The 20,763-nt window shown below is 46.1% G+C and overlaps 2 protein-coding genes across 2 annotated transcripts; one reads left to right on the forward strand and one right to left on the reverse strand.

The window, feature by feature from the left end:
• The first annotated feature begins 1,186 nt into the window (after positions 1-1,186).
• LOC100381761 (uncharacterized) lies at positions 1,187-3,844 on the forward strand. Its single transcript, NM_001174563.1, has 2 exons — positions 1,187-1,819; positions 3,219-3,844. The coding sequence occupies exons 1-2, from the start codon at positions 1,357-1,359 to the stop codon at positions 3,239-3,241; spliced, it is 486 nt and encodes a 161-aa protein (NP_001168034.1). The 5' UTR covers positions 1,187-1,356; the 3' UTR covers positions 3,242-3,844.
• Positions 3,845-8,415: 4,571 nt separating this feature from the next.
• On the reverse strand, positions 8,416-11,324 carry LOC103634152 (serine/threonine-protein kinase). The gene is made up of 4 exons (XM_020541272.3): positions 10,648-11,324; positions 10,414-10,549; positions 10,004-10,140; positions 8,416-9,399 (listed from the first exon to the last, which is right to left on the reverse strand). The coding sequence occupies exons 1-4, from the start codon at positions 11,071-11,073 to the stop codon at positions 8,719-8,721; spliced, it is 1,380 nt and encodes a 459-aa protein (XP_020396861.1). The 5' UTR covers positions 11,074-11,324; the 3' UTR covers positions 8,416-8,718.
• Positions 11,325-20,763: the final 9,439 nt, after the last annotated feature.

A 20,763-nucleotide genomic window follows, 5' to 3' on the forward strand; every position in this document is an offset into this window, starting at 1 on the left:
CCTTCATTTTAGAGGAATTGGAATTCACTCACTAAAGTAACTTATTTAGTTTGGAATTTGACATTCCACCACTTTCCAAAGTTCAGATATAAGCCTATCTTAAATTCATGGAGTGGGAGATGGGAAATGATTTTATACAGTAGTAGAATTTGTTTCTACTCTGTAACTTACATAACACTCTTCATCTCACTCCTCTATAGTAAAAATATAGCACATAAATATCTCCGACATCTTACTAATAATAATATACAAATATATTTTATATAAAACCGAATTAGCTTAATTGATACTCCCTCCGTTTCGTTTTAGTTGTCGCTGGATAGTGCAAAATTAAATTATTCAGCGATAATTAAAAAGAAACGGAGGGAGTATATGCCTAAATTATTATTATTAGAATGAAATTCAATTCCAGTGATCTAAACGGGGCGTAAGGGATATCTTTGGAGATGCTCTCTACCATTCTCACGTGATGCACCTGCACGGAACGAATGCGGCAATTAGGGATGAAAACGGTCGAAAACGATCGAAAAAAATATCTAAATTGGTTTTGTTTTCATATTTTTTGGTCGGGACGAAAACGAAAATCAACGGTCAAAATACGGGATCAGAATTGTCGGTTATTCGAAAACAATCGAAAACGATAAACTATAGTCGGAAATATAACTATTCTGTAGTTTTAACAAAAAATATAATAAAGTGATGTATTGCCTAATTTTTAAGATTTAGTACACAAACAACTCTTTTTCATCATCCATATTAGTTAGTGTAATTATAACATTTGTTTTTTGCTTATTCATTCATTTGAACACAACAAAAGTATATAACTTAAATAAATTATATGCTAGATCTATCCCATATTATATAAAACGGTAGAAAACGGTATTAGCGCGACTCGGAAACGAAAAATACGAAAACGATCGAAAAACTAGCTAAATCGTTTTATCGTTTCTAATCGGTTCCCGAACAATTCGAAAAACGATCGGTAAAAAAACAGTATTCGAAACGGGACGGTACGGGAATTTCCCGTCCCGTTTTCATCCCTACGGCAATACGTGGATGCAGCCAATTGTCTGGCCCTACTACTGACAGGTAGACCCACAGAACACAGCTACGCTATTCGGGCCCGGCAGTCAAGTACGCACAAACCCTGCAGTCAACGAAGCTTTTTCTTCATTCCGGAGCAAAAACAGGACAAAAAAACCATTCTCCATGGCTCCATGCTTGGTTTCCCCAACCCCAACAATGCAATCTACGTGAGGCAATCTAGCAATTCCCGAGACCCAGACTTCTACTAGTTCATTGCTGAATCTCATTGGACGCCCCCGATTCGCCCAGCGGCATCGGAGAACAAGTCGCATGGAAGCCCATCCGACCGGCGCCGCCATCCCTTCCCCCATGGCGGCACCACAGCCGCCACCCTCTTCCACCACCACCCCGCCCCCAACCGCTACACCACAGGAGCCAGCCGCCACCGCCGTCACCGCTGTGCGCTCTCCCCAACCCGTGCGTTTCGCATTCCTCGTCGTCGCCGCGCTCATGTCCGCGTCGTGGTTCGTCGAGCCGTTCAGCGCGGCGGCGGCGGCCGACCTCCGCGTGCCGTGGCCCGCTGTCGTGGCCACTCTCGTCTGCTTCACCGCGTTATTCTGCGCATCAGTTCTCCTCTTCGGGTCCTTCTTCATGTTGCGGCCACCGCTCGCCGCCGCCGTCATGGACGCACAGTGGAAGGGGGTCAGGGCCTTCGCCGCCGTCTTCGCCGCGGTGGCGATTGGAGTTGCCGCCTGCCTTGTTGGCGCCAGTGGATCCGCGTATGGTTCTGGCGGTATGCACCAGCTCGTTGCTGAATAGCGTGGTTGCTGGCTAGATACTGTACTACCGTATATCGTGTCCGTACTGTTGCTGTTATCTGCATCATGTGCTGCATTTTGCTCTTGTGTAGTATACTACTATTATGCCACACGTATATCATGTCTGTATTGTTCGTGTAGAGTCTACAGGTATATTGTATGTCATACATAGACTATGCATGCATATATGGTTTGTCTGAGGAAATTATGGAAAAGCTAGAGTAAAATAAAATGTTCTCTTTGATGAGTTCACCATGTGGATTATGGATATTTTTTTTACTTCGATCTGCTATGCAACCAGAGGGATCCATGTTGGGCCCAACTATTTTCAGGGAACCGGATCATTGAAAATTAGGCAGGGTTTTATGGTCGAATCATTTAGGAGGGTACTTAACCATGTTTGAGAAATTGTAATGTTGCTTTTATTTGGCACAATTATCAAATAGGAAAATGAATCTGAGATTGACACAATAAGGATCTGTTCAGTTTCCTGTTTGTTGATTATCTTCATCTCCTCACTAACTACTGATCATACTGATAATTTCATAACTAACCACATTTCTCAAAACATAATTAAAATTAATGTATGTGCAATACTGAGACATCATCTAGAACTTTGGTGCTTGTAACCAGGTTAGTATTGTCTCTTTTCCAATCAGGATATAACTGTACAATCAATACATGGTCTGGCAAAATGAATTGCTCCATTCCAAGATAGTTGCCACTATGGTATTCGTGCTGGTCAAAGTTTTTGAAGTTTGGTTAGATTTGTAGTAAATATTAGCAACATTTGTATCTCCAAATAAGTTTATTATGAAAATAGATTCAAAGTTCTATCTTATGATACTAATTATGTACTGTAAATATTAATATTTTCTTATACATATGTGGTCAAATATAAAAATGGTTGACTCCTCGAAAAGTGAGAATGACTACTGTTTTGGGCCAGGGGGAGCGAGTCATTTGCTGTATGGTGTGCTACTGAAAGTTCTTGTGTTCTAGAAAAAATGGTGTTACTGAAAGTTTGGTAAAGGCTCTGTTTAAACAAAAGGGCAATTCATATAATCTCTTGAATATTTTATCAAACTGCTGAATAAACTAACTGTACATTCATTTGAAGGTTTTTATAAAGGGCCATACTACAGTTCCTAATCATATTTACTATCTTCTTTAATGTATACGATATCTATTGAAGAATTTGTTGGACACATGTATGTGGCTAATTGGTGACTCAGAGGTAGCAGCAGAGCACTCCTATTTGATGAAAAAGAAGAATAAGATCCTTAAAAGAACTGGTTTACAATCCATGTTTTTCCTTAATGCAATAGGAAGGTTTAACTTTACTTTTACTGATTGTACATCAAACAAATGCAGGCGGCTACACATATAGTGCCTAAAGCAACTATTCTGTCGTGGCATTGATTGATTCAGAGAATGGGAGCTCATGTTACACGGTTACACACTGTATTTACTGTTTAGCAAAGTAAGAAAGTTCTGCTAAGAGACACATTTGACACTTTAATGATCTACAACATCATATACGTCATAAGGTATCCATCGCCTTTGGTCCAGCAGAGTATGTTTTTGTAAACAAATGGCAACCAGAGCTTAGCATAATTGACTAGCCTCTACAGAATTATGCATTCATTGAGGGTGTTGACCATTCTGTCTGTATAGCATCAACTTGTGGTACTCTCAGTTGGATTTAGACAGCATTCTATGGATTAGGAATTCAGGATGACGAGATGGGGAGGGGAAAGATGTGGCAGAAGGAATATGGAGTATCGAGATTACCACTTTGTGTTATGAATTATGATACTCTGGTGTTTTTCTCATTGCATTTAATAAGTTTTAATGGCTCACACAATTTAGCTATATAAAGCTCTGTATACTTTGTTTTTGCAGAATAGTATTACTGCATTTGTCACTTGTATCATCAAAATTGAAAACAATGCTTTTCCCCCTATATTTGGTATGCAACACAGTGTTCTGATTATTTTTATTTGTGTTTTATTTTATTTTTTTTCTTTATTTTTCACAATCTCTCTTTTGTAATTGTAACATGTAGAATCTTCTTTGTGTTTTTTACCTTGAGAATCTTCTTTTTGTCTATGCTTTTTAGTTTTTAGTAACTTGCTATTGGCCTGTATATCCATGTGATCTTTACTGATTTGGTCGTCTAATGAGAAAATTTAGTTTTTGATAATAGTGCAGCCTTTCCAAGGCTAATTAATTCATTCGGTTATCCCTCTGCTAGTATGTGTTATTCTGGACAGAATCTAGTTATATGCAGAACTTTATTCTTTTGAGTGTAATGTCACATACACCGGTGAATATCTGAAGTTTCATACTTTCTTTCCCATCTTTCTCAGGCTAGAGGAGAAATGGTCAAATAGGTGTCTCTGGTAAATATTCTTGTGTAATATTGCTACGCATTGCATGATAGCATGAGCATTATGCGAAAGGGCCTCTAGCTGAGTTAGTTAGGTGGTCTAAATAGCACTCAGGTCCTGAGTTTGACTCAATTGGGAGCGAATTTCAGGATGAGATTAGATAGCATGAGGTTTACCTCTTGTCTGTCCCATGCGAAAGCATAGATCCCGCAGGTTGAGTTTTGATAGCATGAGCATTATATAGGTGTTGGGACTCAGGATATGAAGACATTTAACTTGCCTGTGGAGCTCTTGTATTTTTATTGACAGAAGCTTTGTTTTCAACTCACATGGTTCCAAATTCCATTTTGTTTCCAAATATAATTGACCTGAGCAGAAAGACCCGTATAATATTTTTTGACAGAACTATGGGGTGGAAGAGGAACCTTGTGCACACCTGGATAATAAACCTTGTAACTCTGGCAGTGTAACTAACCAAGGACCTGAGTCCTTGGTTGACATTTCTCCTGTATTTTTGTTCAGCTACCTTCTGTCTTTTTTTTTTTTGAGGAAACAGGAGGGGCTTCCTCGTTCCTCCTACTGGATATATATAAATAGATAAAAAACGACCAGTCCAAAAGAAAAAAACAGAGAAAAAATATTGCAATAAACTATCTAGCCAGTCACTAATGCTAGGAAAGTAACTCTTCTTCGCACGATGTTTGTCAAGGGATTAGCATCCCTGGGCATATTTGGATCCAAAGTTGCAAACCTTGATTTTGGTGGTGGAAGTGGAACTGTAACATGGCAGCACTTTGTGAGTAACTTGTGGAAAATCGTCTAATTTCATTGGAAAGCTCTTTTCTGTTCACAGGTTTCTGAGTCATATCCTTTTGCAAATATGTTTAATCAAAATAGGAAGACCTGCAGAAAACTTTGTTGGCAGAGCTGTGCAAGGCACGCTGTGCATACCTGGATAACGAATCTTGAGCTCTGGTGGTGAAACTGGACGTGGAGGCACCTTGAGTAGCTTGCAGTGATATTGGGGCATATTATGCTATTGCTATAGGGATGGTATCTATTTGACATTTCAACTGTCTCCTGTATGTTCATTCAGCTGCCACGGAACTTCCTTCTGTCTGCAGATTTTGTACTTGAGCCTTACCATTCACAAAGCTGCTGACGTAACCTGGACCCTTTTGCGGCAGTTTTTGTTTTGTCCGACGAGTTATGATTGCCCCTTTGAACCTGCTTTTCTATTTTCTGATGCAACATCTGTTCTGTCCAGGTAATTATTATCTGACGCTATCAGCATCATTTGATGTGTCAGTTCTTTCACCCTTATAATTTTTTAGTTCTTAAAATAGTGAACCTTACACTGAAAAAATAAAAAAAGGCATAGGGGAACCATTTAACCAGATTTGCTTGTAGCTAAAGATCTTGCAAATCCGAGGCTTGAATAGGAAAATTATGTCCTGGTTACTGTTTCGAATATACTTGCTAGTGTTGTATGATAAGCAACATGAGATATCTGTTAGCAGAATCAGCACGTAAAAATGAAGTAGATGTAGATCAACTAACAAACCACGGAGCATGACACATAGGTTTACATGGAAAACCCTTTAATGCAAAGAGAAAAAAACCACGAGCATCAGATAGACAAAACTTTTACTATGATGTAGAGTGTTTACAAAATGTCGTCCTTAGACGGCGGCTTACAAGAGAAGTAAAACAAATGACACTGTAGAAACCCTAATTAGGGTCAACAATATATACCGCCGGGGGTTTAGGGTTTAGGGTAAGCCTTCGGCGACGGGTCTCCGCTCCGCTCGCCAACATATATATCTGTTGCATAACTCGACCTGCGGGGGATTAGACAACCCCCGAGTATTGTATTAAGAAAAAAATCTTCTCACACAGGCCGAACCCCTACCACACCCATACACAACGGCATCGAAACTCATGTGAGAACAACCGCGACCGGGGCTAAGCCTTAGTCCTGTGCTTTGGCGTGAGGCGGACAAGAGGATTTTTTTTAACCACAGCTCGAAATTCGCTCCCACGGGGAGTCAAACCCAGGACCTGACGAGTGCTACTTATACCACCTAACCAATTCGGCTAGAGGCCCTTTCGCATATCTGTTGCATAACAGCATGAGTATTGTTAGATATTGAGATGCAAGACATCTAGTTCACTTGTGGAAGCTCTTTTTTTGTCATTCAGAGAGCTCTTTTCATTCACAAGTTACTGAACTGCATCTTTTGCAAATATGTTTGGCCAAAATAGAAAAACCTGCAGAGAACTTTGTTAGCAGAGCAGTGCAATGGAAGAGCTTGCAGTCATATTGGGGCATATTATGTTGTTGCTATTGGATTGATATTCTTGACATTCTAATTCTAGTTGGCTTCTGTCAACAGGTTTTGTAGTTTAACCTCAGCATCTATAGAGCTGTTGATGTAACCTGGACCCTTTTGCGACAGTTTTTTGTTTTGTCAGGTGAGTTATGATTGCCCATTTGATCCAGCATTCCTATTTACTGATGCAACATGTGTTCAATCCAGGTAGCTATTATATGATACTATCAACATCTTTTGATGTGTCACTTCGATCTACATCCTTCAGCCCATATTTTTTCTAGTTTGACAATAGTGACCCTAATAAAATGAACAAAAAATTACAAGAAGCATTGAGTGAGTGGTGGACCTACAAACAGCTCAAAAGGTCAAGAATGAGATCCCTCTAGGGCAATTGGCTGGGGCTAAAGGGTTTACTGCCCTGAACCTAGGGAGGTTGCTGGTCTAGTTGGATTTTCTAGTAGGGTCTGGTCCTCACTGCTTGTAAGCTATAAAATTAATTTTATTTTAAAGTTTCTACATCCCTCACTATGATCCAAGGTGAGAGGATATTTTCTGTATTGGATCTTTTATTTCTCTTATTATAAAGGTACGTAGATCTCTTGCGTGTTCGAGAAAAAAAGGAGAAGGGGCTGAAAATAGTGTAAGGGATTTTTGGGTCGTGTCAGATGGGGCTAAATGTATGTTTTCATAGGATATCTTAGACTGAACAAATGAGTTGTTAAAGGGATTTTAAGTCCGCGTCCTGGGTTGCAGCCTGAGGCCTAAATCCACCACTGCACTGACTAGCCTTTTAATCAGACCATTTGCTTTTATACAACATATAAGATAAAGAATTGCTTCGAAAATTACAGGTCTGAGTAGGAAAAAAATGTCTAGAAGAAGGAGTAGGAAAAATTATGTTCTGATTACTACTTTCTGTTTGGTTAGTGGTACATGATTAGCAATATGAGACATATAATATTTTTATGGAACATCTACTTTCTTGATCGGCAAAAAAAACTTTTTCTGCATAGTTTTTTTTTTGTTTTGCCAAATAGCCTATCAAAATAGAAATGCCTGAAGAATATTTTATTGACAGAACTTAAGGGTCTGTTTGGGAGAAAGTGGAATGGAGGGCATTGATGGATTCTAGCCCCTCAATCCCCTCTATTCCAGTTGCTCCCAAACAAGCTCTTAGAGTTTAAGAGGTAGCCTGCTCACACCTGGACAGTAAACCTGAAACATCTACCTCACATTTTTCTGAATATTTCCTTGCTATACTTATTTTCTCCTATCTTATCCTTAATGGATGCATGTTCAATAAAAAAACAGACAGGTGGACACCCTAAATTTGCGTCTCCAGTACGGTTTTCGGGTTTTCAAGATTTTGGTCAACCAAAAATAAAGATCAAAACACACTGCAAAGTATTGAAGACCAAGCAATTCGGTCTCCGTCATCTTGGTTCAGTCTTGCCAAACTAACCTTGTGCGAATAGTTTTGAGACATGTTCTAATTTTGTGTGACCGAAGTATTCAGTTTTGGTCTCATGTTATGTCCCTACTCCAATCGTTGACCTCTTGTTTGTTTGCGTAGCCTCTGAAACTATGTCTCGCCAGATTTGGAGTTGATGCCTGCTATCATCAATGCTTCAGAACTTACCCTTGTTCGACAATTTAATTCCTATTGCCAGGTGAGTATGTTTGCGCCCCCTCCACCCCCACCCCCTGATGCAACGTGTGTGTAGTCTAGCTTGCTTTTTTTTTTGGAGGAACATGTTCCTTGTTCCATTCTGTCATTTCACCTATAAGGCTATGAATCCTTAGTTGGTTTCCTGATATCTAACTGAAACAAAACAAGCAGAATGCAAGAAACATTTTGGATTTTAGATGACCATTCTACCAAACCATTCCATTGTACACAACATCTTTGTGCATGTGCAACAAACCTTGCAAGTCCAAGCCGGACTGCTCATCACACTATTTTTTGCATACCAGTATCACCTAACACCCGCTATCGCTATCAAGAAGAAAAGAAACAAGAATCACAATCTGAAGGCTCAACCAGGCCCAAGTGACATTGTGTCACGTCTCTAGTATGTGTAGAGTACACGCACACGCCCTGCTTTAAATCCTATGTATGTACTCGTCGCTTCCGCTCTCCTGCTCTTATGCCCCTCTCTCCTTGTGGTAGCTGGACGCCCTCCGCTGCCGCCGGAGCGTGGCGATGTAATCGCCGCCGCCGACCATGCCTTCCCGGCTGTCCAACACAATGCCGGCGTGGATCGACGAGTTGGGGTACTTGTGGCGGTGTCTGTCCTGGTGGCTCCGGTGCTCCTCCACCTCCACCTTGACGCCCACCACCTTGTCCTCCTCCACGCTGATGGTGAAGACGAACGGGCCGGCAGGGAAGAAGTCGTCCATGCCGAGCACGGGCTCCAGGGCCCTGACCACCTCCCGCATCGTGGGCCTGGACTTGGGGTTCTGGCTCAGGCACTTGTAGGCCACGACGGCCGCCACCTCGGCGCCCCTGCACGAGTACTGGCACTCCAGGGCCGGGTCCATGACCTTGTACAGCCTGTCGGGGTGCTTGAGGTACGGCCTGGCCCAGTCCACCAGGCTCTGCTCCCGCGGCCGCCGCGACCGGTCCACCGACTGCCGGCCCGAGAGCAGCTCTAGAAGCACCACGCCGAAGCTGTACACGTCGCTCTTGGCGGTTAGGTGGCCCGTCAGGATGTACTCGGGCGCCGCGTACCCGTGCGTCCCCATGACACGTGTCGTCACGTGCGTCTCGTCGCCCTGTGGCCCGTCCTTGGCCAGACCGAAGTCGGACAGCTTGGTGTTGTAGTCCTGTAAGCAGAGAAGATACAGTTAGGTCGACAGAGTAGGCATGTTGGATTCATCTACGTATTAGTGGTCTATTGAGAACTGTTCACGTTTGATCGCCTGTGGGGTGCCTGTGTGGGACAGGCTGACAGTGACGGTTAGGATATTTTGGCTTGCTGAGTTGCTGTTGATGTGAGTGTAGGCTGGATAACCAGAGATTTTCTCAGGTTTGGTGTTTGGCTGTTTGCCCAGCAATAATCTTCCAAGTTCCAATCAGGTCAAGGCTTCCCATGACGTGCCAGCAAAAGTGTGCGTGGTTCAGAAACGTGTGACGCTGCAGGATGTGGTACTGAATGGCCACTTGGGTGACTCGCGTGGTCAAAAGGTTCAAAATTAATACAGTATTTTTTATAAGATTTCTGCTGGTAAATTGAATTCATGCAATTGTGGGACCTGGGCCCCAGGTTTGTCATCCTCTTTTGTTGGTAGTTACCGTTTGCAAGTGAGCTTGCATTTCGGAACCGCGTCCTTTTGTGGGCGAGTGCCTAGCAGTGTGCTGTGACGGGAAGTGCTTGCCTGACGCAAGTAGAAAGGGAAACTATATATATATAGCTATGAGCTCGCTTACCGAGTCGAGCAGGATGTTGGAGGCCTTGAAGTCGCGGTAGATCACCTGCGGGTCAGCGTCGTGGAGGAAGGCGAGGCCCTTGGCCGCGCCGACGGCGATCTTCATCCTCGTCATCCATGGGAGGGCGCCGTTGGTACCTGCAGCGACAAGGACGTTTCATGTGAGTATTTACTTCCTCCCCGGCATTGACCAAGGCTTGTGCATGTGTAGGCATGCGACCTGGCAGCGTATACAGCATCTACTAGGCAAAAAAATATTTTGCTCCTCCAGAAGGCACATTACAGAGCTCACCTAGTCCTACGACTTTAAACAGAAGCAACGGAAACCGGAGGCTTTGCTTGTTGGGCTCAAAAAAAAAATCGACCAAGCTAGCACGCGAGGCGACCAGAAGCAGGAAAAAAAGAGCTCACTTTTGAACAGGTGGTTCTCCAGGCTCCCGAAGCTCATGAACTCGTACACCAGCATCCGGTGCTCGGCCTCGTAGCAGTAGCCGATGAGCTTCACCAGGTTCTTGTGCCTCAGTTGCCCGAGGAAGAACACCTCAGCCTGCGAGAGCAAACAAAACGACAAAACCCCCCGCAGGTTCGGTCAGCGTCTGATCCGGTCGATCGAGCCGGTGACCGGCGTATGCATTATCCACTCACCAGCCACTCCTTGTGCCCCTGCGCGCCGCCCTCCAGGTCGAGGTACTTGACGGCGACGTCCTGCGCGCGCAGGCCCGGGCGGAGGGCCTCGCCGACGGCGCCCCTGTACACGGGGCCGAACCCGCCGCAGCCGAGGAAGTTGGCGCGGGAGAAGCTGGCCGTGGCGGAGCGCAGCTCGGCGTACGTGAAGGCGTGCAGGTTGGACCCGGACAGCGTCAGCGACAGGTCCTCGGGGGAGAGCGTCTCCGACGACGAGCCGAGGCTCGTGAGCGACATCCGCGACGACGACGACCTCGGGCTGTCCTTGCTGCTGCCGCCGCCGCAGCCGCGCCTCCGCCGCCGCCGCAGCGTCGAGCCGTCGTCCTCGACCGCCGCGCTGCCGCCCACGCAGCACAGGTAGGTCCTCCAGGACTGGGCGCCGGCCATGTCAGTCGGATCGAGAGAGGTGCGTTCGAGGAGCTCACGCGGGAGATTGAGGCTGGCCGGAGGGAAGGTCTGGGAGAGAAGAGAGAGAGAGATAGGCTTAGTTGGGGAGAAGCGCAGGTGGGCAGGCAAGCGTTTTATAAGCGCGCGCGCGCTCGCGGCTGGGGAGACGGCGATGGCATCGCGGGCGCAGCGCACCCAACCGGTGAGCGCCCGCACGGATGGCCGGCCCTGACTTGGAGGAGCGCGGCTTGTGGTTCTGGCAACGACTTTGAGCGCGCGGCAAAACCAAAACCGCGGGTGATGTGACCCCGCCGCAAACAGGGGACAAACACCGGGAGAGAACACCACACCTCACCACTGGACTGGACAACGCTGCATGGTGACTGGTAGCTGGGGCGCACGGCGTCACCGCTCGTAAAGTCCCCAACAGCTCCCCCAAGGCTGAAAGGGAAAACAGCAACCGGGTGACTCGGTGAGTAATGATGTGTTTGATTTGAGTAATGAGCTAGTCTATCATCTTCTTGTTTCTCACTATTTTTTGTTTGGTCTATAAAAAATATAATAAGTTGATTTATCATCACCTTATTTCTAATAGTTAGTTCTTAGTACTAATATGAGTAATGTAGTCACCCCACCAAATTTGAAGAATAAACCTATAATACACCACATCAATTTAATTAGATGAAATGATTCATCAAACTAAACACCCTATAACTGTGCAGCGTCACACCTACGAATAGTTTAGCGAGTCCATAGTAGTTAGTCCAAAGGTGTTTCATCCGATCCGGTTACTGCTGCTGGCGGCTTGCGCTAGTTTTCGTAGTAGTTAGTTAGTTACAGAGCGGTTTCGTAACTTTCGTTCGATGGCAGAGAAGAGCCGTGGATTTGTCTGCTCAGTGCTCGTCTGGGGCAAGTAAAAAAAAACGGAGGTCCGCAGGTGACGCTTAATTTGCAACTTGTGTGGAAAGGGCAAGTAAAAAAAAGCAAGCAAGGGATCGATATGGTATGGCCTAGCTAAACCCAGCCGGGGCGCGTAACGGAACTGGGCGTCGCCGCTGTTTTAGCCGGACCGTGCCATATGCCATGCATGGCCAAGTGTCAACGTCACGACGGCTTTGCAAGCTACGACGAGGACGATGATGGAGTGCTGGTCCAAAACGCTAGAGAACACGAGGTAGATTAGAGTCTAAACTCTACTAGTTCGTGTGCCGCCTAATCCTATAGCAGCAACAACTTTTTGCCTGGCGTTGGAATTGGAATGAGATTCGTGCATATCGATCTCCGCCTAATCTATCCTAGTACCTAGTACCTACCAACTGCTGCCGGAAAGTCTGCCCATGCATGGCACAGCTCTGACGTAGCCACGCGTTGTATCGTCTTCCCCTGTGGGCTGTGTGGGTGTGTGGATGGGTGTGGGTGGGTTTGCGAAACGAAACGGTGTCCTTTTTCTGCTCTCTGTCCCTGTCTGAGCAAAAGACAGGGCAAAAACTATCCCATCCTATTCCTTGGCACACGCTAGATGCATTTTTTTTGTTTTGATGAGACGCAGGCTACAGGTAGAGACGACATCGCAACATGCCCCGTATCTGAACCACCCTACAGTCCTAAACACGAGATCGGTCCTCCAGTTTATAGAATTGGGGAGGGTAATCTCCTGTCCACTGCTGCAGCGACAGCAGAATGATGACGATGATGATGAGGCCAACAGACGGGCCAGCACTTGGCAGTTGGGCGAGCCTGGCTGTCTGAGAGAACTTAAGAAGTCGAACGCGACCACACATGCTCGCGGGATTGGGAACGGGCCGGAGCCAGCCTGACACGTTCGCGGCTGCATATTCTAGCACCGCGCTAGCGCCTTCGGGTGCAGACTGCAGAGGAGCTAATGATGGTTTCTGTCGCGAAGCTTCCTCGGCGAAAATGGCAGGAAAAGGAACAGGGGCCACGAATGTTTTTTCGTGCTCGGGTGAGGAAAGCAACGTCCCGGCCTGACTCTTCGCCGCACAACTCAGTCTATTGAGTTTTTTTTCGAGGTGGTTTGGTACTCGGAGGCGCCAGGTGGCTGGACGGCGTATCTGCTCTACCTTTGTTATGCGTGTCACACCTGAATTTCAGAGAGTCCAAAATCTGATTGCGAACTTATGTAGAATCGAGTCTCACACATATGATGACTCATAATAAAAAAACGAATGTCACATCATTAATATATAACAGAGTTCTATACAAAATAGTTAAATAATTACATCATACGAAGACAACGATCCAACAACCATAGTTGACTCGAAGATAACGGCCTAGACCTCTCACGAACTCATCACAACATCTCTCTTGCGCCTCATCATGCGGTACCTGTTCTTGACCTAGGGGAATGTGAGTACAGCAAGGGTGAGTTCATATACGTTCATCGCTCAACAAATTGTGAGGAATAATGTGCATGAACTCGCCAAAGATGGTAGCTCATGCGAAGTGTAAGGCTTACCAAAGGAAATAGTTAAAGCTGAGCATTGTTTTTAAAGTTGCTCAAAATTTTATTAACAGTTACTAAGTGTAAGTAGATATTGAAAGGGAATTAGGCTTACACCTAGTTCCTAAATAATTTTGGTGGTTGAATTGCCCAACACAAATAAATTGGGCTAACTAGTTTGCTCTAGTGTACAAGTTATACAGGTGCCAAAGGTTCACACTTAGCCAATAAAAAGACCAAGAATTGGGTTCAACAAAGAGAGCAAGGGATAACCGAAGTGTGCCCTGGTCTGGCGCAGCGGACTGTCCGGTGTGCCACCGGACTGTGTCCGGTGCACCACTGGACAGTGTCCGGTGCACCAGAGGACTCCAAGTCAAACTCATCACCTTCGGGAAAATCCAGAGGCGCTCCGCTATAATTCACCAGACTGTCCGGTGTACACCGGACAGTGTCCGGTGCCCCAGGGAAGAGCGACTCTGGAACTCGCCAGCTTCGGGAATTCGCTCCGCTATAATTCACCGGATATGTCCGGTGTACACCGGACTGTCCGGTGAGCCAGCGGAGCAACGGCTACTTCGCGCCAACGATCACCTGCAGGCGCATTTAATGCGCGCCAGAGCGCGCAGAAGTCAGGCACGCGCGCGCTGGTACACCGGATACTCTACAGTACATGTCCGGTGTGCCACCAGACATCCAGGCGGGGCCAGAAGACAGAGCTCCAACGGTCGGAACCCAACGGCCTTGGTGACGTGGCTGGCGCACCGGACATGTCTGGTGTGCACCGGACTGTCCGGTGCACCATACGACAGTCAGCCACCACCAAACGGCTAGTTTGGTAGTTGGGGCTATAAATACCCCCAACCACCCCACATTCAAGACATCCAAGTTTTCCCACTTCAACTACTTACAAGAGCTCTAGCATTCAATTCTAGACACACCCAAGTGATCAAATCCTCTCCAAACTCCACACAACGCCCTAGTGATTAGAGAGAGAGATTTGCTTGTGTTCTTTCGAGCTCTTGCGTTTGGATTGCTTTCTTCTTTCTTTGATTCTTCATTGCGATCAAACTCACTTGTAATTGAGGCAAGAGACACCAATCTTGTGGTGGTCCTTGTGGGAACTTTGTGTTCCAAGTGATTGAGAAGAAAAGCTCACTCGGTCCGAGGGGCCGTTTGAGAGAGGGAAAGGGTTGAAAGAGACCCGGTCTTTGTGACCACCTCAACGGGGAGTAGGTTTGCGAGAACCGAACCTCGGTAAAACAAATCCACGTGTCACACTCCTTATTCGCTTGCGATTTGTTTTTCACCCTCTCTCACGGACTTGATTATATTTCTAACGCTAACCCGGCTTGTAGTTGTGATTATTTTTGAGAATTTCAGTTTCGCCCTATTCACCCCCCTCTAGGCGACTTTCAATTGGTATCGGAGCCCGGTGCTTCATTAGAGCCTAATCGCTCGAAGTAATATCGGGAGAACTCGCCAAGAAGGAGATGGAGACCGGCGAAAAGCCCACTACAAGCCACGGGAAGGCTTCATCGGAAGAGTCCCGCAACAAGGGGAAGAAGAAGGAGAAGAAGAAGGAGAAGAAGACTTCTTCTCACAAATCGCATCGGAGTGGCGACAAAATAAAGAAGATGAGGAAGGTGGTCTACTACGAGACCGACACTTCATCACCTTCTACCTCCGGCTCCGACGCGCCCTCCATAACTTCTAAGCGCCACGAGCGCAAGAAGTTTAGTAAGATCCCCTTACATTACCCTCGTACTTCTAGACATACTCCATTACTTTCCGTTCCATTAGGCAAACCGCCAACCTTTGATGGTGAAGATTATGCTAGGTGGAGTGATTTAATGAAATTTCATCTAACCTCACTCCACAAAAGTATATGGAATGTTGTTGAGTTTGGAGCACAGGTACCATCCGTAGGGGATGAGGATTATGATGAGGACGAGGTGGCCCAAATCGAGCACTTCAACTCCCAAGCCACAACCATACTCCTCGCCTCTCTAAGTAGGGAGGAGTACAACAAGGTGCAAGGACTTAAAAGCGCCAAGGAAGTTTGGGACGTGCTCAAGACGGTGCACGAAGGTGATGAACTCACCAAGATCACCAAGCGGGAAACGATCGAGGGAGAGCTCGGTCGCTTCCGTCTTCGCCAAGGGGAGGAGCCACAAGATATGTACAACAGGCTCAAAACCTTGGTGAACCAATGCCACACCCGGTTTTAGAAGGCAAACCGAATGCGAACCATGTACGTGCCAGGATCAGCAATTCACGTACACAGCAGTTACATAACATGGACATCATCACACAGTGCTCAAATAGTATTAAAAGGGGAAATAATAGTCGATTACATCATACGTCTGAGACGTCCACATAGTCCTTACAATAAATCAAAGTGCGGAAAAGAAACGTAGATAAACGCGGCCTTCACAGGCAGCCGACTGGGGGTTGCCGCTAACCCACGCCTAGAACTCGTCGTAGTCTTGGAACTCCTGGAAGTCTCCTTCCACAGCTTCATCTTCTCCCGAGCAGTGGTTGCAATGCTGACAACCTGGGGATGGGGGGGTTTGGTGTGTAGAGCAAGGGTGAGTACACATCAACATACTCAGCAAGTATCCTGTTTGGCTGTAGTGGACTAGCTTTATGTGGGGATAAGTCAAGCAGTTGCTTTTAGTTGGTCAGATTATTATTTACTAATAGAAAGCCAGGTTTTAGCATTAACCCAAGTTATTAGCCCGATGTACCCTTTCCAAACGGAAAGAATACCACTTACCAGCACCATAGTCATAACCAAAACCATCGATCTCATAGCCACCTGTACCATAATGTCTCTGATCAAGTACCACTAATCACTGGAGCTCCCTTGGCCGCTCATAACCACGAGCACGGCTGATATATCAGTTTTCAAACACTCTGCAGAGGTTGTGCACTTTACCCACAAGCCGTGATTTCCCTTTGGCCCGGAGAGAGCTACTCCCCATTGACCACTACCTAGGTGGCCTAGCAGGGCATCACTACGTAGCCTTTACAAAGATTCCCCAGGGCTGTAGCCACCCGTTAGGTTTCCTAAATGCACCGCACTCCTCCCCAAGGGGCGAACCCAAACTTGGCAGAGCGAGCCGCATACACCGAGCCCCATTGACGGCACGACGGCTAAGTGAACTACACCCCGGATCCTCTAATTATTCAGCTAAGGGCATCCCATTCCACCCTCATGGTTGCACTGTTTTCCCGGGCGGTCATCCATAGAACAGGTCCTTACGGAGAGGCACTCGAGAAACCGCTCGAGCCCCCTTGAAGACCACAAGTATAACATCATCATAAGAGAGGGGAAAACAGCGTATCATAGATAATCTCATCATGTTCATTGATTAGAGTTAAGCAATAGCATAAAGCTAAGCAATAATAATACAACCCAAATAGGTAAACAAGGACATGGATAACAAAGCTAGTCAATCCTTAGGCATAAATGTGTAAAGCGGGAGGTGAATTAAAGAATGAACGGGACAGAGATAGGTCAAGGGACACTTGCCTCCACCAACCGACTGCTGCTCAGGGGCTTCTCCTGCGAGTTCCTTGGGCTCTTCAACCGGATCGTTCTCTATGCGAGTGTGAAAGGGAATTAGGCTTACACCTAGTCCCTAATTAATTTTGGTGGTTGAATTGCCCAACACAAATAATTGGACTAACTAGTTTGCTCCAGTGTATAAGTTATACAGGTGTTAAAGGTTCACACTTAGCCAATAAAAAGACCAAGAGTTGGATTCAACAAAAGAGCAAAGGGGTCAACCGAAGGCACCTCTGGTCTGGCGCACCGGACTGTCCGGTGCACCAGAGGACTCCAACGCAAACTCGCCACCTTCGGGAATTTCCAGAGGCGACTCCGCTATAATTCACCGGACTGTCCGGTGTACACCGGACAGTGTCCGGTGCGCCAAGGAAGAGCGGCCTCAGGAACTCGCCGGCTTCGGGAATCTCCAACGGCTAGTCCGCTATAATTCACCGGACATGTCCGGTGTGCACCGGACTGTCCGGTGCAACTCCGGAGCAACGGCTATTTCGGCGCCAACGGCTACCTGCGACGCAATTAATGCGCGCGCAGCGCGCGCAGAAGTCAGGCGCGCCCATACTGGCGCACCGGACAAGGTACAGTGCATGTCCGGTGTGCACCGGACATCCAGGCGGGCCCATAAGTCAGAAGCTCCAACGGTCAGAATCCAACGACAGTGATGACGTGGCGGGGGCACCGGACATGTCCGGTGTGCACCGGACTGTCCGGTGCGCCATCGAACAGACAGCCTCCCAACGGCCACTTTTGGTGGTTGGGGCTATAAATACCCCAACCACCCCACCATTCATTGCATCCAAGTTTTCCACTTCTCAACCACTTACAAGAGCTAGGCATTCAATTCTAGACACACCAAAGAAATCAAATCCTCTCCAATTCCACAAAAGGCTTTAGTGATTAGCGAGAGAGATTTGCCGTGTTCTTTTGAGCTCTTGCACTTGGATTGCTTATTTTCTTTCTCACTTGCTCTTGTGATCAACACTCAATTGTAATCAAGGCAAGAGGCACCAATTGTGTGGTGGCCCTTGCGGGGAAGTTTTATTCCCGGCTTTGATTTGAGAAGAGAAGCTCACTCGGTCCGAGGGACCGTTTGAGAGAGGGAAGGGTTGAAAGAGACCCGGCCTTTGTGGCCTCCTCAACGGGGAGTAGGTTTGAGAGAACCGAACCTCGGTAAAACAAATCCGCGTGTCTCACTTCACCATTCGCTTGCGATTTATTTTTGCGCCCTCTCTCGCGGACTCGTTTATATTTCTAACGCTAACCCGGCTTGTAGTTGTGATTATTTTTGTAAATTTCAGTTTTGCCCTATTCACCCTCCCTCTAGGCGACTTTCAATTGGTATCAGAGCCCGGTGCTTCATTAGAGCCTAACCGCTCGAAGTGATGTCGGGAGATCACGCCAAGAAGGAGATGGAGACCGGCGAAAAGCCCACTACAAGCCACGGGAGCACTTCATCAGAAGAGTCCCGCACCAAGAGGAAGGAGAAGAAGAAGAGCTCCTCCAACAAAGGGAAGGAGAAGAAATCTTCTTCTCACCACAAAGAAAAGAAGGAGAGATCTTCCTCTTACAAGCCGCATCGGAGTGGGGACAAGCACAAGAGGATGAGGAAAGTGGTCTACTACGAGACCGACACCTCATCAACATTGACCTCCGGCTCCGATGCGCCCTCCATAACTTCTAAACGCCAAGAGCGTAAGAAGTTTAGTAAGATCCCCTTACACTATCCTCGTACATCCAGACATACTCCATTACTTTCCGTTCCATTAGGCAAACCGCCAACCTTTGACGGTGAAGATTATGCTAGGTGGAGTGATTTAATGAAATTTCATCTAACCTCACTCCACAAAAGTATATGGAATGTTGTTGAGTTTGGAGCACAGGTACCTTCCGTAGGGGATGAGGATTATGATGAGGACGAGGTAGCCCAAATCGAGCACTTCAACTCCCAAGCCACAACCATACTCTTGGCCTCTCTAAATAGAGAGGAATACAACAAGGTGCAAGGATTGAAGAATGCAAAGGAAATTTGGGACCTCCTCAAGACCGCGCACGAGGGTGATGAACTAACAAAGATCACCAAGCGGGAAACGATCGAGGGGGAGCTCGGTCGCTTTCGACTTCGCCAAGGGGAAGAGCCACAGGACATGTACAACCGGCTCAAGACTTTGGTGAACCAAGTGCGCAACCTCGGGAGCAAGAAGTGGGATGACCACGAGGTGGTTAAGGTTATTCTTAGATCACTCATTTTCCTTAACCCCACTCAAGTTCAATTAATTCGTGGTAATCCTAGATATACTCAAATGACCCCCGAGGAAGTTATCGGGAATTTTGTGAGCTTTGAATGTATGATCAAGGGCTCCAAGAAGATCAACGAGCTTGATGAACCCTCCACGTCCGAAGCACAACCGGTGGCACTTAAGGCGACGGAGGAGAAGAAGGAGGAGTCTACACCAAGTAGACAACCAATTGACGCCTCCAAGCTCGACAATGAGGAGATGGCTTTAATCATCAAAAGCTTTCGCCAAATCCTCAAGCAACGGAAGGGGAAAGACTACAAATCCCGTTGCAAGAAGGTTTGCTACAAGTGTGGTAATCCCGGTCACTTTATAGCTAAATGTCCATTATCAAGTGACAGTGACAGGGACAACGACAAGAAGGGCAAGAGAAGAGAAAAGAAGAGGTACCACAAGAAGAAGGGCGGCGATGCCCACGTGTGCCGCGAGTGGGACTCCGACGAGAGCTCCACCGAGTCCTCCTCCGACGAGGACGCCGCCAACATCGCCGTCACCAAGGGACTCCTCTTCCCAAACGTCGGCCACAAGTGCCTCATGGCAAAGGACGGCAAAAGGAAGAAGGTAAAATCAAGATCCTCCACTAAATATGAAACCTCTAGTGATGAGGATGATGCTAGCAATGAGGAGGATAACTTGCACGTTCTTTTTGCCAACCTTAACATGGAACAAAAGGAAAAACTAAATGAGCTAATTAGTGCCATCCATGAAAAGGATGACCTCTTGGACTCCCAAGAGGACTTCCTAATCAAGGAAAATAAAAAGCATGTTAAGGTTAAAAATGCTTATGCTCTAGAGGTAGAAAAATGTGAAAAATTGTCTAGTGAGCTAAGCACTTGCCATGAGACCATTAACAACCTTAGAAATGAAAATGCTAGATTAATTGCTAAGGTTGATTCTCATGTTTGTATTGATTCAATTCCCGATTTTAGAAATGATAATGATGATTTGCTTACTAAGATTAAGGAATTGAATGATTCTCTTGCTAGCCTTAGAGTAGAAAATGATAATTTGATTGCTAAGGCTAAAGATTTTGATGTTTGCAAAGCTACTATTTCCGACCTTAGAACTAAAAATGATTTGTTGCATGCTAAGGTTGTTGAACTAAAATCTTGCAAACCCTCTACATCTAATGTTGAGCATGTTTCTATTTGTACTAGATGTAGAGATATTGATGTTAATGCTATTTATGATCACATGTCTTTAATTAAACAACAAAATAATCATATAGCAAAACTAGATGCTAAAATTGCCGAGCATAACTTGGAAAATGAAAAGTTTAAATTTGCTAGAAGTATGCTCTATAATGGGAGACGCCCGGGCATCAAGGATGGCATTGGCTTCCAAAGGGGAGACAATGTCAAACT

This window comes from Zea mays, chromosome 7, assembly GCF_902167145.1.
Source record: "Zea mays cultivar B73 chromosome 7, Zm-B73-REFERENCE-NAM-5.0, whole genome shotgun sequence".
NCBI classification, from domain to species: domain Eukaryota; kingdom Viridiplantae; phylum Streptophyta; class Magnoliopsida; order Poales; family Poaceae; genus Zea; species Zea mays.